The sequence below is a fragment of the Symphodus melops genome (genome assembly GCF_947650265.1).
Source record: "Symphodus melops genome assembly, chromosome: 8".
In the NCBI taxonomy this organism is placed as follows: Eukaryota; Metazoa; Chordata; class Actinopteri; order Labriformes; family Labridae; genus Symphodus; species Symphodus melops.
In genome coordinates, this window is record NC_136698.1 from 16,282,505 (window position 1) to 16,308,667 (window position 26,163).

The window sequence follows — 26,163 nt, forward strand, 5'->3', positions numbered from 1 at the left end:
TTTCCATCTTCCTGCCTGGTATGGTCACGTGAGCTGTAGATTTAAGAAAAAACTCTCTAACATTGTATTGATGGCGGGCAAAATAGGTGGAAAAAACCCCCAACTATTTACTGATATTTTTTAAGAGGAAGAAAGCGAGGAGTATCCTAGCAGATAACTCCCATCCTCTCTTTTGACAGTTTGAGCTTCTGAGCTCTGGGAGGCGCTAAAGAGTCCCTGGTAACTAAAAAAATATATATAAGAGCAGAAAACCTTCATCTCACAACATGACTGGTAAGAGCTGAACCACTGTATGAACTGTTTTTCATGTTTAAACCTAGCTGCTATGTTGTCTGTGTTTGTGACTGCCTGAAGGTTTTTATACTGTTTTAAGTGTCTGGAGAGACTATGAGGTCAACCTCTGGTGGACAATGACGCTTCATTGTATTCTATTTCTAAAAAAAACGACATTAATATAAGTTTCAAAACACACACACACAACCCTCTCATGTTTATTCCTTCAGAAATGCTTACTTTTCCACAATTATAATGTTGTATGATTCATATCATTATTCCTGAACAAACCCAAGAACACAGTTGAATCCTGTCTGATGTAACACTTTCATACTCTAGATGATGTGGGAAGGAAAAATCAATGATTCAGTTGAAACAGTACGCCTGAGTTGTGAGATGCTCCCACACAGCATCTCACTCTGTGGTCCTCACACTGCATCATGCCAACGTCACCATCACTGAACTCCTGCCAGCCGTCAGAACAGAGCTGTGATGTGCATCAGCAGATGTGAGCTCACATTAACCTGTCTCTCAGAGTACAATCAATTCTGACAAGCTCTTCATTACAGGGACTTTACTCGAATCTAAGGGGTGGTTGCTTGAGCACAACAAAGTGAATGAGTTTCTTTGGATTTTAGTTTCATAAAAAGAGTGTCTACAACAGAGGCAGAAACTCTAATTTAAGGAAAGAGAACTTAAAGAAACCGTGTGAATAAAAATCATCTGACAGGTGTCCATGTGTACATTATTTGTCCAGAAGGCCAGAAAACAAGACATATGTAAGGGGCAAAGAATATTACCTGATGTCCATAAAGATGAGCAGTAAATAAGTCCATCCAAAAAACTCACAGGATTCAATAAACGGTCGAAGAAAAACCTTTAACTGCAGTCTCTCACCTTGCTGCCAATCTCAAAGCCCGGCTTGCAGTATTTCTTGTAATATTCCCAGTTTTTGGTATTCCACGCATCCAGCAGAGTGGCAAATCTGTCAGGGCACTTGGAGACACAGAGCTGCAGGAAGCAACACATTCTCTTAATGAGAGATCCCATCCATCTTGCATAATCAAGCGTGAAACAGTCTGCGAGCAACATGAAGCAGTGTCAAAATAAGCTGCGAAAGAGGGGCTTCGCTCGGCCTCTTACCTGCGTTGTAGGGCACTGGAGGTTAATTAAAACTGCAGGATTGGCACATTTCAACATGTTGAAGTAGAATAATATGGCTTTGTTTCTGCAGAGACAAAGGATGGAGACTTTGAGATGATTCAGATTAGGAAAAAAAAAAAGCGTTCATCTGTGCACACACAAAGGAAGTGTATGCCCTCTGTAGTGATGGCTGCTCAAATAAGGTGCAAGCCATCTCTGTGTATTGTGGTCAAATCAATCATTTCCTGTATAAACAATAATGAATCAAGGTGACAAATAAATAGAGGATCACTACTTCTCCTTTTAACAGTTTCAGATATTTTTTCACTTACGCATTAGGGCTGTTTTGTTGGCCACAGAATTGACCGTGGCTGTCTGTTGGATAGACGACTTTCCGGGGGTCGCCGTGGATCCAGGCTGAAAATAAATCACAACTGTTGGATTTGCACTTTTAGCAGACATATACTAGACCTTTTCAGTGGCACTGCACTGCTGCCACGCGGACTCCTGCCCAAGACAAATGTCCCTTTGGGGACCATAAACTATAATCTTATTTTACAAGACAGTTGTACTAGTGTCATTCTCATGTTGTACCTCCTCTCGGTGTAGTAAAAAAGGGTGAAAAACAAAACACATTTGGAGGGCCGCATTTATTCACGAAGCAACATCGACACTAATAAAGAACACACAACTAAATCTGTCCAGTTTAATCGGTTTGTTCTATTTGACTGGATAGAAGTAGCAGCAACAATTTCAATTTCTTTTCAGTTTCTTTTGTTTGTCCGACCTGAACAACACAGTGTTGACGCTGTCAGCCAATGAAGCATTGCTTGCTGAACAGCACAACAAAGGCAGTCTACAAGTCTTTGACGCACCAAGGATGATGAAACTGAGAAATTCTGCAGAAAGAACATCAAGCTCAGAGTTTATATGATGTTTCTTCCATCGTCCTGGCTCTTGGTCTTTTTAAATGATTGGAAAGCAGTAATACCCAATATAATTGACTCTAATGCCACTTTACAACGCACACCAAAAATATTTGACTGATTGACGGAGAAACAAAGGTGAGCGTACAGCAAACAGGATATTAAACAGGATGTGATTTTGTACAAGAAAAATATGACGAAAAGTGGCAGCGAAGAACACAATGGATAGGGATAAAGCTATTAGAAGAAAAGAAACATTTTTAAACCTTGAGGGGTAAGGAGAGAGAAAAAGAAGCGGAAAATCAAGACAGAAAGAAAATTAGGAATCAAAAGGAGATGCACAAGATTGCAGTCGGTAGAGGACAATGTGAACTCATCCACACTTGCAAGAAAATCGGAATGAAATGACAGTAAATCACTGGAAATTGGCCGCTCATAAATTCGACAAGTAGGTCTGAAGAGCTTTACATTCAGATCATTTCAAGTCAAAGACCCCGTGAGAGTGAGCAATTCAAGCTGCATGTTTTGTTGAGGACATGTAATAAAAGAATAGCCCATTCTCTGGGTGAAGCGGCATTTCTCAGCTCCCCCACACATTTAACAATCAGGCAATTTGTTGAACAACCCACCATGAAATTATGAATATTTAAAATGACACACAAATAAATTTATTATTTCTCCTCAAGTATCAGGAACCCTGTGAAGATAAGCATTTCTCCTTTTTTTGTGGCGTATTCAAATTTTCAACGTTTTTCTTTTTTCCCTCACACAGTTACTTTCAGTTTGACACTTTCAAACCGTGAAACTGGCGAGCGATCGGTTCACATCTCTAGATCACATCTTCACTGGAACACACTATAGTTGGGCGTGTTTATGTTTAGGCAGTAGCGTGTCATTATGAAACGTCGTGTGATGTAATCAGCAGCAATGTGTCAAACTCACCCACAGTACCCAGAGCGATGTAGCCGAGGATGACGATGATGAAGATAACACAGCACACCACGTCAGTGCAGCTCCTTGGAACAGATGAGAGATGTGTGACAGGAAAAGAAAATGTTTAGCAAAGACAGAAAACAAGGTTATTTCTGACGAGTTTGTTGCTGAAGGCCTTTTTCATGAGCAAATGCTTGCTTGTATGTGTTCCCAGGGTGTCCTCCTCGACACAAGGAGAGGAAGTGAGTACTGTGTGTTTAACTATTTAGATTTAAAAAAAAAACATTTTTTTAAAAAGTATGGTGAAGTTTTGTAAGGAAAGTGCGAGTGAGGTCTTCATCTAGGTGCAGGACTGCTGCTAATCATTACAAGGTGTCACTGACTTCATTTTTTCAGAGAAGCTTTAGAGCTCTACTGACTTTCTAATGAGACTCTGATCCCCCCCCCCTCCCCACCGAGCTGACTGTCCCACTGGCACAGAGGAAGCTATTTGAAGATCTCTCCACAGTAGGCCCACTCTGCTACATTAAAGCAGCCCCTCCCTCTCCGAGACCTTCCTTTACTCTCTCCTATAACGAGCTTTTCTTCCCAGCTTCCCACCCTGACTGTAGTCAGTCCAGCCCCCTTTTCTCAACCCTCCTTCCAAATCATTCAGCCTATGAGTGCTGTGAGTCCAGCCTTGACTAAAGAAAGGCTCAATCAGCTGTGCCCAGTAGTACAACTCAAGGGACATGCATAGCCTTCCTGAAACACCATACCCAACACAATTTGACTCGAGACCCCTCATTTCCTCCTGCTTTCAAACTCTCCTCTCTTCTTTCAACCACAAGAGCAAGGCCACTGTCAAAAGGAGGCCCGAGCTCAGAGAGATTTCCTCTGTGTGCTTCTTTGAAGACTTAATTGTCCTGGGTTTGTATGCAGGATGATGACATGGGTCCATACATATGAGCGCTGTTCTTAGCTAGCACACTGCTGCACACAGAGGGGATCAGCTGAGGATCGACCCAAACAAAACAGGATAAAAAAGCGTTCATAAACACCGCTGCATTTAAATGAATCTGCAAACAGAGTCAGCTGGGTTAGCTTTTAAAGCGTGAAATGCTAATTATCCTCAATGTTTGTGAGAGCATTTTTTTTTTATGGTCCTGCATTTATAACAGCTGTAAAGTTCGTACTGCTGCGGGTGCATTAGTTTGCTGAAGTTCGAAATACAGAGGATTGGGAGTCTTTTCAGTCCCAGCGGGGGCTGCTAAAAGGCCTTCTCATTTCAGAAACAGATGATTCCATTATCACCGCTCTTATCTGGATTGCATTAAGACTCAGGATACCTGGAAAATGTAAAAGTGTCAAATCTGCACTCATAACCTAGAGAGACCATTTCGAGCTGATAACTGACTCACAGGGCAAATCCTCCAACAGATGCAAAATAATAATATATATTATAAATAATGATGATCAAATGATATAAGGCTTAAAAACTTTGTAAGTTTAAAATGAACGCTTACAGGCATGTTTGGGAGACAATAGAGAAAGAAAGGCAGATAAAGTGGGCACAGCTCTGCTCATTGAAGACAGCAAATCTGAGGAGTAAAAAGACAACCTGCCACACAAAGAAAAGCAGAAGATATTGCTGATATTGTGCTTATTGTTAACAAAGGGAGTTCCATTTCTTTCAATCAATAAAAAAAAAGAACAGCGGGAAAAGCCGTCTGGGTGGCCATGGTGATGGTTGCATTCCTTGCCTTTGAGTCCCTCTCCATCCTTTTGCACGTAGACAAGTTATCAAACACTCAGCCACATATCACAGGGGATCGCAGAGGGGTGGGAGACTTGAAGCTGACCTTGCCTCCCCTCCAACATAATGCCACTGGTACAGTAGATCTGTCTTGTTTTCCCACTGCCTCATATAGACACCTTGCATTATTAAGACAAAGTGCCGACACAGCACCACAGTGCAAACACAAAGTCACCTTTGAGGCATGTGAGGATGAGTGTTGAAGGGAGGCTGACAAGAGAGAGGAGAGAGAAAACAATTCAGCTTTGTCCTCTTATTGCAGCCAAAGCACGCCATAAAATGAAGGCAAACTGCAAATCTTATTGGACCACAGTATGGCCTCAATCGCAACCCTCAGAAGTCACCTACAAATTACTTTCACACACACCATGCGCCACCCTGCTTGTACTGCCAGGCAATGCTGCTCTGGAATTCAAAACAAAGCAAACATCAGTACAAAATGCACAATAAGAACTTCAGTCACTATTATACATGCAGGGTTATTCTCTGAGAGCCAAGGTGACATAGATGGCAGCAGTGCCACAATATAGCATGGTTGTGATTGAGTGTGAATGGGCCCTGCTTTAAAAAGAAGTGAGGGATACTTTGAGGGCCACATTTTGCACTTAAAAAAGGCTGTTTGTTATCCCAGATAGCGAGTGCGCAGTGGTCTGTCCATACAACACACTACGCTACCACTCTAGTCAATAATTTTATTTCCACAGCGAACGTCGAGGATTTTCTGGGCCAGCAGTGCCATTACGCTCTGCTCTGTTTCAAATATGCTGCAAGTCTACTTTCATATTTTCATATTGGATTTATTTATCATATCATTTGATAAATTGCGATGCAGGCACGTGTCAAGCTGGACAGAATGCAACAACCCGGACAGGAAGTCAGACAAGGAAACACACAGAGCTTCCGGTTAAATACAACACAATATGGACTCACAATCGTATCTTCTATTACTTCATTAACAGTACGTCAAAACTGGACCCAAACAAACAACAAAGCAACCTCAGAAAGACTCTTGATTTTTCTCTTGATTCCCGTCTGATCTTGTAGTTCTCCTGCTCATGGGAAACGGGAGGGCATCATCTGACACGGTGGTGCTGGAGGATCACAGCGAGCATACAGTTTGTATAAATACAGGGTCCGAGTCAAGAGAGCAAAGAAAGAAAGTGATGGGAGGCTTTTCTATCAAAAAAAACCCTTTGGGAACATTTGCATGTTTGCTGTTAAACACCTAAGTTGTAGTTCATTATTTTTCAACTGCACATACAAAGAAACACTTTACTGTTAATAATACTTTACAAGATGGCTTTAAGCTTGTACAGCTGTAGTTTATATCTATCCTTCATATTGTCCATAGCTAGAGCTAGCTTCAATAAACACTACATCAGGGACACTTGTGTCTGTGATTTAGAAGACTGCTCGATAACCACGGACACCATTTCTTCATTTAAGCATCGTGCTCGCATGAATAGACGACCAAAGAGTTGGTTCTCTCCCAGTTCTCATTAAGAAAAGCCTCTAAGCCACAGAAACATCAAAGTATCCTTGGAGCCTTCATCCAGCTGTAGCAGTGAAATGGGCTGGAGAGGGTGGGATAAAGAGGCACAGGAGGACGGAAACATGCCTTCACAGCAGCTTGCCAAACTGACACTGAACATAAAAGAGATGAGAGCCTATATTAGTTCAAGAAAAGACTAAATTGTCTTCCGGTAACACGTTAGGGGGTTTGATTTTATCTGCTCTTCATTGTACTTATGAATGCTAATTGGCGTCTAGTCACAGATTTAAATATTTGGGACTCAATTTGACAATATCATAAAGGACTTACAACTCGAACATGACTTGTTTTATGTCAGACAAGAGACCTATAACACTAATGTACTTGAGGCCCTATGATTTTCATGATGCGAAAAAAAAACAGATGGAATGAACTTTAAAATAATCATAATATTGTAGAATTTACATAAATGTGGATATGATTTATCAATAAATCTGGGTTTCTCGTACCGATGTAAGTGTTTTTATAAAAATATAGTGAGTCTTAAGCGTGCTTGGTGCGTGCTTGATGTACCTGCAGCATACATACACTAAGAGTCTTTATATATAAAAATGCATGCGACTCAGTCAAACGTTCGGGTCGATTTTTCTCCATTCACTCTCACTGAGTCTGCATCCATTAACAATCACTAACGTAACGATAGTAATCACACAGCCTGCTGTAGTTTGTAAACTTCTCCACACAGACTTGGTAAACAGCACTGCGTTAAGTCCAAACACTGAAGATACAATGCAGCTCAATGCATGCTCCCCTTTGTCACTTATATGCAGGGGCGGAACTGACTTGGAACTTGCCTGTCTCTACTTGGTACTTGAGACCAAATTCTTTAGACTTGTGACATGCATAACAATGACTTTGTCCCAATTCTGGAGTATCACACGAATGTCCCAAAAGGTTCCTAAAGTTGAAATTTTCAACTGCATTTCAAGTGTCAGCCTTTCTAATCTTATTTATTATGTAACAGTAAAGTAGTATGGTTCATCATAATACAACATGCTGTTGTCTTTTTTAATTAAAAAACACTTTTTAAATAGATGCATGCATGAAGAAGCTGTGCTTGTTTGGATGTGTAGTTTTCATGAGGCGGATAGCTGGCTGTAGTTTATGAGCAGCAGTTCCTCTGTTCATCTGGGTGAAAAACAAGAGACATTTCACTTCCTCCCTGAGATAGCCCAGGTGATGTGTGGACTACATCTGTTTTAGGTGTATCTGGCTGGTTAATAGCGTGTGTCATTGGTCTAACTCCAGCCACCAGCTTGACTTATGACCATTGATCTGTGTGGTGGAGTGCAGAGAGCTGCCAGCATTTCGACCTAGAGCTTTATTAACACAGCTTGACAAATGATCAATCCAGAAGCGCCCTGACAGGCTGACTGCCAAAAAGATTATACAATCAGCAGAATCCATTATCACATACAAATCAGATGTTGAAAGAAGAGTGTTTGTTAAAGGGTCAGGCGTCCTTCTCTCACAACTTGTATTAAGTTATGAATCAATACTAGAATTTAGTTTTTTGAATTGATGTTGTTGATGTCTCTGAATGTGATTTTCTTTCAGATATAAGTGAAGCTACTAAGCTACTATACTCTGCGGAGGGAGGAAAAAAAGTTACCATGACCTTTCCTCAAACCGATCACAATCCAGGCTCAGCTTGTAGAGCAGGTTCAAACTTGTAAATATCTAGGAAGAGAGATTGACACCTGTCTGTCCTTGTCACACTACGCTGACTCTGTCTCTAAAAAGCACAACAACATTTCCACCTGATGAGGAAAAAACTAACTTTTCATGTCAGCAAACACAGTTGAACTCTGGTTCAACGATCACTTATTGTGGTCATCCTCACTTTTATCTCATCTTGGTACAACTCTCACATCACTAAACACAAAACAGAACTCTCCCGCATAGTTAATAAGGCCGGCAAAACAATCGTTTCATCCCAACCTACCCTCTCTGAACTGTCTGACCGCTCTGTAATCAGGAGAGCCACCCAGATCACATAGGACCCCTCTCACCCCTCCTCTCAATTCCTGCCATCAGGCAGAAGCATCCCTCTCTAATAACAACCCTGAACTAAAGAAAAGTCACACTTTTCAGCAGCTGTTATTTTTACAGTGCTCTTTTAATGTCTGTACTTTGTGTTGTGTTTTTTAACAAAATGTTGAGCTTTATTCAAAGAGAATTTCTGTCACTGTTAGGGCAGACAATCTATCTATCTATCATGATAAATATATGTATTACCTGTTGTGAACTGGGCCTCTGAAGTTTGGATCAAATTTGCGTGGTTCACCTACAAGACAAGCAGAGCAGAACAACATTAGTTGATAGGGTTAGAGGTTAGACTCATACAACAAGTGTAAAATACACTGACAGGATTCAAACAAAGAACCAGAGAATATACAGTCTCAGAACCCATCAGCTTTAATCTGGACCGATACAGAATCTCAAAGCAATGTGGAACTATTTGCAGCTCCTGGTGTAGCCAATGCTAATCGTGCAAAGACTGCCGTTGTTTAGAGTCTGACTGCAAGCTGAAGAAACGCTAATGTTGGGGTTCAGATGTCTAAAGGTCTGAACACACAGCTAAAATATCCAATTTGCCGTACATTAGACGTACAGTACCACCCAGCTCTGCTGCTCACTTGTTGTCTTAAATTGAGGAGAGAACTGGACTCCACAAGGTTTATTCAGTATATCACCATTTCTTTTAAAAAATGTTGATTTTGATTTAATGAGGGAGACAATCTATTTAAATGTTGCAATGCCAGCCTGGTCCGTAAGCCAGCTATCCACAAAGTGTGCTGTGATTGCTAACAAGTGAGCAGTGGCGCTGGGAGTAGTGTCTGCATGCTGCTTGAAAATGCGCAGTGTGTCCATTCTGCACCCTAAGAATGAACTGTTAGCAGCAGATATCTGTTAGTAGGGCTGGGAAGTTTTGGGTGTCTCCCGATTCAATTTCAATTCTTGAGGTCACGATTCAATTATTAATCTATTTTCAATTCATGACGATTCTGGATTAATGGATTCAAAGTCTATTTATTTATTAATACAAACATCAGGATCTTCTCCAATCTGTGAGACTGGCTGGATTTTTTGCTGCTCCATTTGGTATTCTACAGAGTCAGCACTTAGCCGGGAGTGACTGATGAGGTAAAAAAAAAAGAAAAGATTCTTGGAAATTATGAATCTAATTAGAATATTAGAAGATAAGAATCTCCATTTTTGCGTGAATCCCCCCCTGTTTTAGTTTGTAGCAATCAATCAAAAGCTTAACTAGAGTTAGATAACCACTGATGGAGGTTGAGCAAATATTTCTGCATTCAAGCCTTTTTTGCTCTTCATAGAAATTGTTTTGTTTTGTTTTTGAAAATGTATTTAGCCGATGCCCAAAATGCAGATAGACCTTAAACAGAAACCAGAATGCTTCCAAAACTAAAGAATCATGCCACATCTATTAAAGGAAAACTAAGAAATAAGATTTATTCAAAATATAAACATTGTCTTGATGAGGCTCTTCTTTTGAAGGAGTGTTATTAAGTACAGAAAACATGGAAAATTACACACCCAAATGTTTAGGAGCATATTTCACAAACATGAGCACCTGCTCTGCTACTAAACTGGTCGGGATAGAAGAACTAGGCCATTTTACAAAGCAGCTCTCCTGCAGCAGCAGGGCTGGGATGAACCTGGAAATCATCATAACACAGTAAAGACAAAACAATCAAGCTAACACATATTTAATAATAAATCATTTGAACAACTCCTAAGACGACAGCTTATCTGGGTCACAGTGAAGCTTCCCAGCAAAGTAAATACCAAAGCACAGTAAGCACCATCAGTCAACAAAGGGGGCAACTGCACTTAAAGGTGTGATTGAGAATGTGTGTGTATATATACAGTATATATGAGCTTCCTTGGGGTTTAAGTAGTCCAGACTTGAGTTGAAACTAAGTAGAAGGTGCTCCTGAAGCCCTATTAATCATAACATGTTGAACGTAATATTTCCAAGCAGCTGGGGCAGATTTAGGAGAAGCACGAGTGAGCCTTTCTCCCATCTGCCCATTCCCAGAACTGATCTTGTAGCAAGAACATGCACACTGTGCTGTTGAAAGTGTGAGAAGTGAGTACACTACTACGTACATGTAAATCTAAAGGGTCTTTTCAAAAGGTACATAAAACATCCTGAAAAAAACCCAACTACACTTAATAAGCACAAACTAACATAACTACTAGCACAAAACAAACATTTAATTCCTATTCTTTCAGCAAGTTTGTTCTGTGCCTGCTTCAGCTTAATGTACACCTCCTTGACAAAGCTTTAAATAATAAACTTTACAACCATTACTTTGCTGTGTTGGCCAGATCATCTTTTCACTGTTGCTTAAATTTATTTCAACTGTGCATCAGTATCAATTCAGTTCTTTAGATTTCAAATTAGTTAAAGAATCTGGAGGTGATTCGAGCTTCTCATTGTGGTGTCGATTACATGCATGTCATGTTGGTTGGGCTATTTGTGAAGTTCTACGTTTAGCTGCACACAGTTTTTGTCCTGGAGTTTGAGTACCCGAATGATCCTCGGAGCTATGTTGTCAGGGGCTAAATTACCCTAGTAGGGTCTTCGAGGCAAACAGGTTCTCGGTGACGGGTTAGACCAAAAGGTCCGATGCGCGTTGGCCTCTGGCAGGGCTGTCTTTTGTTACCGGTTCTGTTCATAACTTTAATGGACAGAACTGATGCAGTCAGGGGCCGGAGGAGGTCCAATTTAGCCCTGTTTCCACAGAGCAATCCAGCATGGATCGGTACAGTTTGGGACGGTTTGGTTCGATTAAGCCTGATTGCGTTTGCGTTTCCACAGCCACCCGTACCCACAGCCATTAGGTAGATGGTGTATAAGCCAGATGACGATAGATGCTATGTAAATAGCGTCTTGAATTTCCCTCGGGATCAATAAAGTATCTATCTATCTATCTATCTATCTATCTATCTATCTATCTATATGATAGCAGCTAACTGCTAACAGCTAACCGCTAACTAATAAACTCAACAAAAGAGAAAAACGCTACACAAACAAAAGAAGACATCCAGCAGTTCATCTACTCTGACACTGACATGTGACTCTTTATTACAAAAACTCAATCAAGCTTTGTTTCAGAAAAGGCTGTGCGCCGCGAGGAGAAATACAGACGTAAACAATCAGCTGTGTATTACAGTCAATGGTTTAAACACGGCAGAGTTGTTTGCCGATGTAACACAGGAAGTGATGATTCTTTCAACCAATCAACAGACTGCAGTGTTTAGCTCCACCTTTTCGGGTTGGCTCGATATTCTTGGCACCCCAACAGAAGGGCCCCAAAAAGTAGGACGGTACGGATCGGTTATTTGGGAATCTTTCCCGGGATTAGTCTACGGAAATGCCGCAAAATACGGGCTGTACCGAGACGAACCGAGCCGGAACCCCTCTGTGGAAACGGGGCTTTTGGGGTACCACAGGATCTCATCTCTGCTTTTCTGCTTTTTTTTGTCCTCTTCGGGTTGTTGGGGGGGTCCTTGCCCCAGGTGGAGGAGTTTAAGTATCTTGGGGTGTTGTTCACTAGTGGGGGGAAGATGGAGCGTAAGATCGACAGATCGGTGCACTCATGCGGTCGCTGTATCAGTCCGACATGGTGAAGAAGGAGCTAAGCCCAAAAGCGAGGCCCTGATTTACCAGTCAATGTTAGTTCCTACCCTCAGCCTTGGGTCATGACCGAAAGAAAGAGATCCCGGATACAAGCTGAAATAAGCTTTCACCGTAGGGACCAGGGACTCTTCCACATCGAGAGGGGTCAGCCCACTATGCCACCTGAAGAGATGGAGGAAGTGTCTGTGGCGAGGGAAGTCTGGGCATTCCTGCTTAGACTGTAAATGCTAAATCAACACTGCAAAGTATTTAATGTTGTGTCATTCATACATATTGTAAGCATTTCTTGTGTAGAACATAAGGAACAGCAAGTGGTATATATCTGTGTGTAGTGAAAGCACTTCTCTGAATCATTGAAAGAAAAAAAAAGCAGAGTTCATGTGGTTACCAGAAAATAATGTGTATTTACATCTACAGCATGTAATAGGATCTAAACTGGTATCCCAGGATTTATGCCAGGGCTTGGATTGGACACAATTGCAACAACACATTATAAACTCTGCTCTTCACACTCCCTCTCTGCCTTGGAAATAAAATGATTTAGAGGAGTAAACCCTGGAAGCTGCCCATAACAAGACACCAGCCAGTGTACCTGAAGTGAGTTGGGAAGTGAGTTCCCAATCTTACAATTGTCTGACCACGGTGGAATTCTTTTGTCCTTTGAAAGTTTTTCATAAGCCAATACACAGTATCTGTATGGGTTATGCTTTTCCCCACTTGAGTTTCACTACCATAGCAGATGTCTGATGGATACAGGCGATAACTCCCAGGGCAGGCAGAAAAATGATGTCAGGAAAGCAAGAGAGCAACAGTCACTCACCAACAACACTGCTGTCTTAAACTGCACAGTCAGCAGCAAAAACACTGCTCTGGATCCCAACTGAACTAGAATTCAGGTGAGCTGGAACAGTCACATTTGTTTCTCCTTATATAATATACTGGCCCGTGTAAGACTCCCCACAGATGTTGAACAGTGTGTGTCAAAGGTTAGAGTTCAGCTTTAAAATAATGGCAGGTCTCATGACAGCACAATCCCTACATGCACTGTCAACATGAGTGTTGTTCAGCTCTTTGTTATGGAGGCCATGCATCAGCTAACCTCTCTTTAAGAATACATATGAGAGGCTCCATGTCTGTTTGTTTTGATCCTTGTCATTAAAAATACTCTTTTACAGCCATCTGTTAGGCTTTCACTAAAAGTCACTCATTTGGGTTATGTTTCAGTTCTAAAAATGGGAGATGTTCTGGGTTAAGTGTGTGAATTCCTCAGCCAAGGACACAATGTCACCAGACCAGGTGCTCACTGCGGCAATTGCAGAGAACAGGCACTGAAAGTACAAGATACTGCTCTTATCTGAGATAAATGGTTTAAAATGTTGACAACAAAGACAGGTATGCACAAAGTCTGCTCCATACACAATCCTGTTTCTTACTAAGTGAAATTGATTAATTAATCAGTCATTACTGAAGATTTTTTTCATAAAATAGTGGAGTGTATGGATCCACATGAATTGATTCTAATACCCAGAATCCAGGTGAAGTTTTCCAACTTACACTTAGGGTCTGATTCACAAAGGGATCTTGTTTCTTTTCCCCCTACAAATCAGTGCAAATGAATCACCCCTAAAGAGCAAACAGGGTCTCTGTTCGTCAGAGATGCGTTTGCCTATTTAAATGAGCCATTACACAGTCATTTGTGGAAAAAGGGTCCCCCTTTTGTATGCAAATAAGCATCATTGCAAAAACAATAACATTTCATTCAGGAACACTGGCGCTAACAACCACAGGCAGCTAGAACAGAGCTAAAATCCATTTGACTTCGACCAAGTGATAACTATGCAGCAGCAGTATTTTTGAGAGAAGTCACAGGCATTTTCAGTGATCAGGAAAAAAACATCTACCTCTGCATGACTTAGTCACACAGGGGCTCCTAAATCTTGTTTGGGGATCATTGTATACAGAGGGGAGGGAAGACAGCAGGTGTGTATTGTAACTAATGTCTTGTGTCCTTCTCGTCTTGTATACTGCTGCTGGATGCCTTGAATTTCCCTCAGAATCAATAAAGTATCTATCTATCTATCTATCTATCTATCTATCTATCTATCTATGACTTCATGCTATGTATTTAAAGTCTGCACCTACTACACAACTATTAACTAACTAACTCGGGTTAAAATTAGTCTGGGACTGTCATCAGCTGGACGCCACCAATTCCACATCTGTGGAGATGATCTGGGGCCAATATGTATGCTATATATGTCATATATGCTCTAAAGTGCAAAACACGATAACAAATAACAAACCGCTACAACAATGATAAAAAAATAAAACAACAACAACCGCAAATCCGAAAACATCTAACTTCATCGTTGTGTTTTCTGATTGGTCGTGTTTCATAATTTGCTGTTGTCAGGTTTGCACTTCAGGGCCACCATAGCCACAAGGATTTGAGTACCCCATCTTCCGCCCCCCCCAAGGGTTGCACTGCCCGTGCTTGCTCCATTGACAGAGGAAGCTTAGCTTTAAATGTCTGGCATCAGAATACATTCTTGTTGAATTATTCCCCTCAGTTGTAACTGAAAATAGCTCCATACCACTCACATTTTAATATGAGCCTTTTAAAGCCAGCTGCTGAGCACAATGTGCCTCTGTCAAATAAGCTATTCTTCTGTGAGACTTTAGATGCCCCCAATTGCTTTTATATTCTAGGGGGTTGTTGCTAAACCCATTCTACCTGCAGACTGCATCACTTTATCTCATGTCAGAGTTAATAAGACACAAAACTGCTGAGGTCAAGCGCGACATGAAGCTAATTACCAGACAAGAAGCTGAGTTATATATGGTATAGTATAAATGTACGTCATGAGAGAGTCAGGGAGCAGAGCATTTCCTCAGTCATGTCAACGGTTTCTTGACTATTTGTTGGGCATGCCAGGTGTCCAGCTTGAAGACCAGCATGCACTGTAGTCCAATGCCAACTGTTCAAAAAACAAGGGCATCCATTATGTTGGTCTAATTCAAGAATACAATACTCTCTCTCCATTAGCAAACATTTTATTTCATTAGTGTTCAGGATTACACGCGCTCTCATTCAATAACATTCAGGTGATCTATGCAGAGTCAGAAGTAAACTTCAGAAGGCTATCCACCACACGAGGGGTAAATGTCCGATAAAACCACAGCATGTGGGAAAATACACCTTCTGCACAGGAGCTATTAATAATTGACAAAATACTGGGTCCAACTGTGTTAAAAACCTCTTTGAGAAACGTTGTGGGAATAAAATCAAGACTGCATAGCTGATTTCATGTGGGATAACATTTCAGGTAAACAGGGTGAGGACACCAGCTCTAATCTGCAAAAATAACTGAATCTCCCTGGTGTCTAAAATGTGGTCCAGACAGATGATTTCTTGTCCTTGAATTTTTTTAGTTAAAAGAATTAAGAACTTCTCACATTAAATACCATCGAGATGGCGCCATGGACAGTCGCCTCTGTGTTTTGGTTGGTGTTGTTTTGTCTGTTTTTGTGCAGTAATTTAGTTTTTTGTCAAGATACATGGCACTCTTTCACCAGAGAAGAGCTTATGAACATAAGGGCTACAACTCCAACTGACTTATTTCCCACTTTTCTGGTGGAATCCGAGTTATTGTATATTCTTGGACGCACAAGCCGGAGTGCTATAAAATAAAATGAGGAGGGGGAGTGCTTGTGCTTCGCAAACAGAAATGCGCCGCTCTACCAGGCATCTTTCTCTCCAAGTACGATCATTGTGGAACAAACTGGACGAACTTCAGAGATACTGAGACTTTTACACGTCCCGTGTTTTATGTTTTACGGAGACGTGGCTGTGTGGGTTCAGACTATTCAAAGCGTGCCGAGACACACAACTTTTGGGGTGGGGGAGTGATTGGATGTTGATGGAATCCTTTTTCGATCACTGTAAACCCTTTTTTTGTTTATTGTTAACCTTTACCTTTTTACACAAGAACAGTTTCTTCCCCTCAGCTGTCAGCCTCATGAACAATGTCCCTGCTCTCCCCTCCTCGTAACATAAACTCTCCTCAGCCCCACAGTCAGAAAACGTCACAGTAATGTCAAGGCTCAAACTGTTTCTTTTATGTTACATTAACGGTCACTGGACTTTAAATTTATTTTTCTCTCATGCACCCTTTGTACATTTTGTGGTTTTTTAATATTCTTTATATTTGACATTATTTAAATTCTATTTTATATATTGGTAATTGCTTCTTATATTTTATTTTATTTAAGTACTTGTTATTGTTTTTTCTATTGCACCAGTACACAAAGACAAATTCCTCATGTACTTGGCAATAAAACCGATTCGGATTCTGAGTACAATTAAACATAATGAAACAAATGTATGTAAAACTTTAGCACATTCGATTATTTAGGCTAGTGAAAATATGCTTTTACATTTTTTAATCAACCTCCCACCTTGGTCTGTGAGTCAAAAAGTTCCATTTCCAGCCTTTGACATAAGCATGTGCTTACTCATCTTAGCTTAATCTAGCTTTAGCTGCTCCTCTAATTGACAACAAATGAGAGAGTTGATCATGATCAGTGATGCCTGGACACCAGCAGGCTCTGCAATACATGACGGCTGTTTCGACTGCAGTGCAATCTGTCAGTGCAGGACTGGACGAGGATGGAAGACTGGATGTGTGCCGCTGCTCTAGTCAGGTTGAATGGGGGTCTGTAGTCAACAACATTCGGAAAAAGCCTGGCAGGCATGCTACACTGGGACAGCTAGAGTCACTGTTAGCTCCACTTACTGCTCGTCTTCTCTATTGACATGGTGTTGGATAATGCCACTGTGTGCTGCTGTGACTGATAGATTTACACACAACACAACAATCATGGTGGCAAAGAAGGGCTGTAAAGGAAATAAATTTGACGAGTTAAGGAGTTACACACCAAGGTCTTACAAAAGTTTGGCAGCGATCTTCAATCCAAAATCTCATTTACATCTGAATCTAGTTTTGCCATAGCAACAACATCAATGTGTGGATCAATTTTACAGTGGTGAGGACTTAACATCATAAAGTAAGTCTCAGACAGCCATAAATCGGAGTTAAAATTACTTCCACCAAATTCTTTTAATAAAAGCTTTGAACAGATTAGGAGGCGTGGTGACAATGTTTCATTTTGAAGTCAACGCTGACAGACTGATTCAGAAGTACGTGCTGAGATTGACTGCTGGGAATCAACTTCATAGTGTCTGTGCTGGAAGAGAGCCACATGTAACAACTCGGCTCGAAGTGATAAAGCTTCAGGGGAGAGTCAAAGAAACAGCTCATTGACTTGTATTGCACATTTTTGGGAGGAGACTGAAATTTCACAGTTATCTCCCGTGGCTCCCTTTATCACGAGGTTATGCTGCTCAGCGATTATGAGCACATTCACTGAGTCCCATATACATTTATGTGACACTGCAGACATTGTAAGGTGTGCTAATGTAAGGGCAAAGACAGCCGACGGCGCACACAGCAAATCCAAGTTATTTAAGGACATAAAGCACAATGTCAAAACATAAAAATGGAATATTTGGAATATTAATCACACAGTACAGTGCAGTCATCACATGCTCCAAACTTTCTTCAGTCTCTCTGTCCCATTCCCCCACCCACCTCTCCCTTGCTGCTCAGCTCGTCTCCATAAAGACATCCAGTAAGCAGAGACATAAACACAGGCAGACACAGGCACTAGTGTCCCCAGGCTCCACTGTCCAACACAGGCCTCTTTCATACTGTGATCAGGCAAACAGCTCGAACACTGCAGGTGCTCTAAATGTGTTGGGTCAGAGGGGGCAAGTTTGGAGCGGTTTTTTTCTTCTTCTAAATTCTGCTGTTGTTGTTTTTACTCTGTTGCCTCGTTAACATTTCCAAGACCTGGAATGAGTGAAGTGCTGTGAGAGAGCACTTCTTTTAAAAGCTACGTTAGGCTTGGATCTAATTTAGCTGCAGCTACAAACACAGTAAATGTAAAAAGACAGAATAGAAACGTTAAAAATTCAGCATAATGATGTTGCAGCCTGAATGCTGTATACAGTATTTTCATTCATATTTGATGAAAGCACTGACTTCTGCCAATCCATAGAGGGGGAGAAAAACATCAGAGACAGTTTGGGGCCTTTCTTGTACTGTTCAGGTTTCTCCTCCAAGAATAGAGCTGTGGCTCGAGCCCACTTGTAACAAAGCTGCTATAAGGATAATGGGTTGGAAGCTGTGATAGGATGGCCGACTGGAAGGAGGTCATAGGATGGGTGCACAGGGCAAACAATCAAAATCACATGAATCCCATTCACAATTGAGAATAGCATCATGGTCACGCAAGTCCCCAACAAAGAAAGGAGTGCATCTCTGAAAAATATCAAAGCAGTTAAAAAGCTCCAGCTGGCTCCCCCCCCCCTTTTTTTCTTTTTTACACTACACAAAAAATGTTGAGAGACAATACACAAATACACTCTCCACATAGCACCACTGCTGTCTCTCTTTCTCTGCCTTTCTGTATCTAAAAAACATCTTCCCTGCCTTGCTCTTACTTCCCCTCTCTGGAGAACAGAACATCCTTTAGAGTGCTTGTCTTCTTATTGAGACAAGGCAACAACATCCTGATATCTGGTGTACGTTGACTTAGCAGGGTCCCTCGGGAGTCTGTCGACTATTAGCAGATGGTCAAGGACTGAGCACTTGGCATATCTTGGCATACAGTATAAGGGTCGGTATAGCCCACTGGGTTACCTCAGTGCATGAGCAGTGTTTACTGTGCATGCTGCATACAGCGCTATCTGACATCCCCTCAACTGAAGGGAATAGTGAGATCTGTATTGGGATTTCGACCCCCAAGAGAGGACTTAGCATCCGCGAGTGTCAGAAGCTGACAGCTAGCCTGCTGCTGTGAGCAGAGGGGTAGCAGTATTGTGGCTGGGCTTTGTGACCTTGGTTACTTGTGAGAGAGCCTCCAGGCATGTCAGTGGCAGCCCTGTGTTCCTGTGAAATGAGACTTGCTGCTGCCAGCGTAGATCAGTGACAGGCTCAAACAGCTTTTGCCTGGGTTTATAAAGACTTTAAACATGAGCAGATAGGCCACATCTTGATATTCAAATATGCTTTATTCATACCACAGAGAAGATTAATACCGTATGGCAGAGGATCAGGGCCACTGACATCTTTCTTTTTTTCCCCTGAGACCATCTGAGCCATTGGAAGGAAAAAAATAATAACAACCTTGTCTTTCACTAACTGTATTTTATAACCTGACAAAAAGCTCGTTAATGGCTGAAGGTCGTGTGTAACTATTTAAACTAATACGGTTGAAGTTTACATAGTAAGTTTCACATTTTATTTTCTTATTGTTATTTGGCATTAAGAACTTTTTTCAAGGGAGACTTGGGCAAGACAGGCAGCATCAATAATGCACAAAGTTGCAAAGCATTTTGCTCATTGACTTTAAATGATGCATCTTTACAGAAACGGCACAAGCCTGTCATAGAACACAGCTAATAGTTTTTATCTTGATTCTTTTTTTTGAAGAAGTGAAAAGCTAAATGCACTAATGATTTAATGACGATGTAACTATTTCTAAAATGAATATTTATTTCTCCTGTTATACAGTATTTCCTGTAGGTGGGAGTTTAGCTAGTTTAAAATCACTAAGGAAGGGCTAATGTCTTTAGTCAGTCATTGTCAGGTAATCCTCATACTGCCTTTCATCAGTCTGCACACATTTAACGTTGATAGGCATTTAAGACAGAAATCAAACCTGCAACATGCACTGGAAGGACCTCACCTATGCACGATTGTTTTCACGCTCCAAAGCAGCATTTCTCTTTGTTGTTGGGCAGTGATTTATTAGTTTTGATAAAGCAAAATGTGTCATTTAGTGCATTGGACCATTCAAAATGAATCAGTGAGACGTGAAATGAGGATCTCATTTCATGTCTCACTGTGTATTTGAGAGTCAAACCTCTGTGTCTGGTATGAAACTATCTGTATCCCCCTCAGTCATTTTCCACTGTATCTTTGGGTTGTCTTTTATAAATCACTGTCAATGCCGCTTAGCCTTCCAGTCATAAACAAACACTGACTATATTTGTACTGCAAATTGGAAATTTAAAGACTCCGTGCTGTCGCCTTGAAGGCCTCATCATAGCTGAATGTCCCATTTTCACAGACTCCAACAAATAACATGCAGTGCCTGCCACCGTGCCGAAGTGAATCTCTTACAAATTATTTACTGCCTCACCCTATCATTAGTGTGAATAATACACTTCAAACTTCCAGGCACTGACAAAGCCATCTCCTGTGAAAAGACACATGGACTAAGAAGCAAAAGAACATAACCTCTTTAGAAATCATGACGAGAAATGCCATAAAGAGTACCAGAAATGTGTACGACCTGCAGAGAGAGCACAGGTCTTCATTTGAGACGAGTATTTGCAGAGGACAGTAACACCTAACACCCATTACAGCACTTAGTCTTGGGTGCAAAATGGGTCATTTGAGGCGAAACCTTCGCTGACTGCAATTTCACAGGAAGAGTTTGGCTTGAAGCTTTCCATCAAGACTCTGCATTAACGCAGTATAAAAATGCAGTTTAACGTTTAGGGAAGTTGCCCAAGCGAGAAATGTGTTAATTAACAGTGTCCCCGACTCCACACTTCCTATGGTTAATGGAAGTCATATCTAAATTGTTACTTACAAACCTGTCACAGAATGATTATGAGCTGTTTCTTTCTGTCTTTCTGGCTGGATGAACAGCAGGACAGTGGAAGCACAGTGAATGCTTATAATACATAAGGGAAGGTTATATACAGTAACATACTGAACAGCTTCAGGAGTACACTTGAATCTGTGAATGACTGCATGGCAGGTATTTGACCAGCAGCTTAAAATGGTCAACATGTGATTTCTAGTGTTTTGACTATTTTATTTTAAGGATACAAGAAATGTATGATCATCAACAGAGACTTTAATTTCAGGCTTGTTGTTGTTTCAATATTATCATATTAAGCTACCTATCACTAGCTTCTGATTCAGTTATTGATTTTCTTACATTTCCCAGGATTTACTTTTGTAGGTGGGTTTTACTGATGTAAAAAAAACAACAAGAGGGATCACAAGCACTTACACAAAACACATCTTGTGGCTTCTGCTGACTTAAAGTGAGGATTCTGTGCTTTTTCAGTTTCTTCCTGTTGGAAAATCACTGCAATAGTTTGATGATAGAAGAGCGATCCAGCCTGCTAAAAAAGGAAATGATACACTTGACAGAATCAACCACTTAATTTTTTAGAACGAATGAATCAAAAGCTAGAGACATGTGGCATATTGCCAGCTACTGACAACCAGTTTAATACACATCCTTAAGTTTGTCCAGATGTATCCAAATGCTGTGTGTGTGTGTGTGTGTGTGTGTGTGTGTGTGTGTGTGTGTGTGTGTGTGTGTGTGTGTGTGTGTGTGTGTTGGAGGCATAACTCCGCCCTTGAATAGCAGAAAAGTGGACACTGTTTTTGCTTTTTTCCCCTCAAAGCTCCTGTGAGGAGTTTTCAGCTGGTTATGAAACGGACTGAAATAAATATTGATACTTCTCTTTAACCTACAAAAGCTAAAAAGACCATGAGTGTGAACACTGATAATGATGGTTCTTTTTTAAGCCTGTAATACTACAGGGCGTCAGATGAAGCCATAAACAGCACCCTGCCCAAACAGCCTTTCTTTGAACATTTTCAACCTCTAAGGTTCATGGTGAGTGAAATGTTTGACTCCTAAAAAGGAAGCAGAGGGAGGTTGTTTTTTTTGTTGTAAAAAGCACAACTTTCACATGTTGTTGACAAAATCAGTTATTCAAATTAAATCCACAGGGGGCGCTAAAATCAACAAATACAAAACCCTCACAGAAGCTTCAATTAAAATGTCTCACTATACTGTGTGTAATTCTCATGACAGCAGCAATGTAGTTGAGGCAACAGAAAAATGCAGGAGGACTTTACATGAGTCTTAGTGTTTCCCTTTCCTTAGTGTTTCATTTGGAGCGGAAGCATGCCAACCCTACGTGATCACCAGCCAAAAGAGAGGCACGCACAATAATTCATTTATGGAACTTACCTAAGTCATGTGCACTTGTTTCATCTCAGCAGAGCATAAACATCTTTCACCTGTTTCACTGTTCTGTTCACCCATTTGAGAAACTCATTTCCAAAATGCCGGTACGGTTCACAGCTTGTGGTTGGGTTGGCAGCCTACACCCAGCATGTACATTTGCCTCGAGTCCAGCCCTTGTTGATGTCTGTCTTAGACACAGTCAGTACTCTGATGTTAGACTGCAAGCTACAAACAGGCATGCTTTTCACATAAGAGTGAGCCAACAGTATTATTTAGTTGCGTACACTAATTCTGCATGCTGCACCTAAATAGACAACCATCCTTTCTGAAAACATTTCCTGTGAGTTCTCTTAAGTTTTATGATTAGTTGGAGTCACAGGTCAGAGTCCGACTCTGTTTCTAACTGTGTCACATTTTTACACACACGTTGCAATATGGTGTGAGAAATTACACAGACTCAAACGCTTACTAACTCCCCCTTATTTATCTTTTGGAAACAAATTGTGTTTCGATAAAGTGCTGGGAATCTTTGGGTGCGTCACGATTGGATTCTATTTCCATTCTTGGGGTCACGATTCGATTAAGATTCCATTTTCCATTTAAAACAGTTCTAGATTCAGTGATCCATGTTTTCAAGTTCTATTTATAAAGTAGTACATACTTTAGGATCTACTCTATTCCTCTGTGAGACTGGCTGGATTGTTTGTTGCTCTATTTGGCAATCTTGACTTTTACATACATGTTTTCACTACATTGTGAGTGTAAATTCTGCAGAACTCCCTTGAAAAATAGGTTTCTAACTTCAATGGGACTTTCTTCTGGATCAATAAAGGTTAAATAAATAAATAAATAAATATATTGATTTTTTTTCTGCAGCTCTAGTCCTTCTAGTATTTTAAATGTGGTTATAGTTGTGTTCAAAACCCTTGACTTTGTCAGACAATCATGCAGAATAAACACTAAAGTAAACTGCGATTGTCTCTGAAAGCATGATAACCTTTTTATATGATTTACTAAATAATCACTCCATGTTTACAGCACATAAACAAAACATGCAGACTTATTGTATTGGAAATTAGCTAAAGATATGCAATGGTATTCTTATAAAATAAAACAGCAGAGTTAAAATCTTCTTGGCCAATGCGTTTAAACAACAAAAGACAAGACATAAAAAAAAAAGGCCAGTGCCCCTCAAAGTAAACCTCAGACCTCAGGGAAGTTTATGATGAACATTCACGACCTAAATAATGAGATAATAATTGACAGACAGGCTCTACCGTACTGTACTCTAAATCTCCACTGAGCTGTGCACCTCCAATCAACACATTACCTAACTTGAGGTTTATGGTATTTGAACTTGTGAACAGTATTAAGGCCCAGTTGGTGAGCCGCATGTCTGTAGAGGACAGTGCAGAAATCAACTACAGCTGACAGGTTGCAGTCTTGATTGACAGAGTGCTGCAGTCATGAGGTCTGAGGAACACACAGAGTCAGCATGTGGAGAAAAAAAAAAAAAAAGACACGGTAGTTTCTTTGTACCATCACGAGCAGACTTCACACTAGAACGTCCTTCACTGAACTGTACAGATACTGTTGCTGAGCAGCCAGTCTACCTGTGTGTATGTTCTCACACACACACACAGGTAGACACACTCACCTTGGTTAGAGACTGATAAAGATAGACATCTTTGTGACTGATAAAGATGTAGGGGAAAAGCAAGCATGACCTGAAAATGGAAATAACTATTGAGTAGCTAATACCTATATGTTTTGGTCTCTGTTTCTTTTTTTGTAAATGCATTATATTGATACTTTGGATGAAGTTTCTACTTGAGAGCAAAACAATAAAAATGCAATGGTTTGAAATCACTAGTGATAGTAAATCTTTTATCAAGGAAAACTGACAGTGGGGCATGTGGTGGTGATAAAGGATTATATTTGCACTGATAAACAACATGAATACAAAGGCAGGCTAAAGGACCCCCCCCCCCCCTTTAGGATTAAACATGACTTAATTGAAACTGGGAATATGTCATTTGGTGACATGAAACCCTTGTGTCTTTGATCAGTCCTAACTGTACCAGAGTACAGTGTTTTCTATAGTACAGTGTTGTAATTAGGTTCAACGTAGATCAGAGGGAGAAGAGGGGTGTATATAAGACTATTATTGTCTCCTACTTTAAATAACCCATTTATACATTTGTAAACAATACAAGGGGTAACCTCAGGATATTCTTCTTATAGCCGTTCTATATCTGTTTCTAGCTGCAGGGTTATGATGTAAACCAAACATATAAACACAAAGCCTACATTAGCTTCTTGTGACTAGCTTTCTTATTCCAAATAAAGCACTCTAAATAAAAATGATCAATACTCCGGATTACAGCCTCTCGCAGTCGTCTTTTATTGTCACCATAAGGGGATATGTTGTTTTTGGCTACTGTTATTGTATGAGTGCAACAAAGCGATCAGTCATCTTGATGTGGTGTTGAGAGAAAGGTAACAGGGTAGTTTTTCCATTTCCCTCTGTCAAACTGCAAGACCAAAACAGCTGACCGAGAAAGGACGCAAATGACAAGATTAGTCGATCATGATCGTCAGTTTCGACTATTACCGAAGACAACGTTATTCTGTGGGCTAAAAACAGAAATGAGCCTTTACATGCCAATGGAGGAGGGGAGACTTATTGTTGTTCATAGTGTACATTTGTGTGGATTTACACCAGGTAAACAATAAGCTACATTTGTAATAATAATACTAACAAAAATCAAACAATTTGATTAAAACATGGCAAAGACAATGACGACAAAGGAGAAAAAGGTAAAGAAGCAAACGGTAAAAAAAAAAGACGTCCGTTCCTTTCTATAAGGTTAAAATCTCGGTGATGCCAACGACTATATGGTTGATTCCGTTATTCTACCGTGATGCGTATTTTCATGCCCACCGTTCAATAACACAGCCAGCAGTGGGAAAATGTTCCCTAGCTGTCGTTCCTGCAAAACACAGCAAGGAGTCCAACATAAACCGGGTTAAAGCAAACACCGTGTGTGCGTCTTAACGGCACACAGTACAGAGGAATGTTATCCTGGCTTTTTACAACAAAGACGAACAGACTCACCATAGTAAGAGGAGGGGATGTCCGTCTTTCTAGCCATGGCACTTAGTAGGACAGATGCAGCACCGTCGTGGAGGTTTTGGAGACCGCATATGAGAGTCGAGAAGGTGAACCGCAGTTATTTCAATGCCCTTCCGTGATCCCGTCGAGGAAATAAACACTGCAACCTGGAGAGGTATTTTCGGGCTGTGAGAGGATGCTTCGGCCACGCAGCTGAGCGTCAGTCGTGTTTACAGCACGACGTCATTAATTATTCCAAAACGCTCTTAAAGGGGACGCAGTGCTCAGTGGATGTTGTTGCTGAGTATCTCTTTTCTCCCCCCCCTCTTTATTATGACGTGATTTAAAGTACACATTTGCATCGTTTTGGGCCGATTATTGGCTCACATGAAAATGTTAAGGATTTATGTCAGCGTCTCTAGAGAACAGAGAAGATGACGCGCGCCTTTTCTGTGCAACATCGGTGGAGATTCTCGAGTTGCCTTTTCTGGCTGATTAATAATACAACCACAGTTGCAGGTAGGCTAGTATTTTTGGGTGGCAGAGATAGCTTTGTCCTCTCACTGATGTCTAAAAGAGAAACACTGACATCAGCTGGCTTTTATCTGACATTGCAGATACTTT

At 40.8% G+C, this 26,163-nt stretch overlaps 1 protein-coding gene across 2 annotated transcripts in view; it reads right to left on the bottom strand.

Annotated features, from left to right (window-relative positions):
• slc44a5b (solute carrier family 44 member 5b) overlaps nucleotides 1-25,790 on the bottom strand; it is a 37,946-nt gene extending 12,156 nt beyond the window's left edge. For both annotated transcript variants that reach the window (XM_079349553.1, XM_079349552.1), the window contains exons 1-6: nucleotides 25,543-25,790; nucleotides 8,861-8,909; nucleotides 3,285-3,358; nucleotides 1,749-1,833; nucleotides 1,417-1,501; nucleotides 1,171-1,284 (exon numbers count right to left, since the gene is read on the bottom strand). In XM_079349553.1, coding sequence (XP_079205679.1) covers nucleotides 1,171-1,284; nucleotides 1,417-1,501; nucleotides 1,749-1,833; nucleotides 3,285-3,358; nucleotides 8,861-8,909; nucleotides 25,543-25,579 — 444 coding nt within the window. In that variant the 5' untranslated portion in view covers nucleotides 25,580-25,790. The remainder of the gene's footprint in view (nucleotides 1-1,170; nucleotides 1,285-1,416; nucleotides 1,502-1,748; nucleotides 1,834-3,284; nucleotides 3,359-8,860; nucleotides 8,910-25,542) is intronic.
• Between the last annotated feature and the right edge of the window lie 373 nt (nucleotides 25,791-26,163).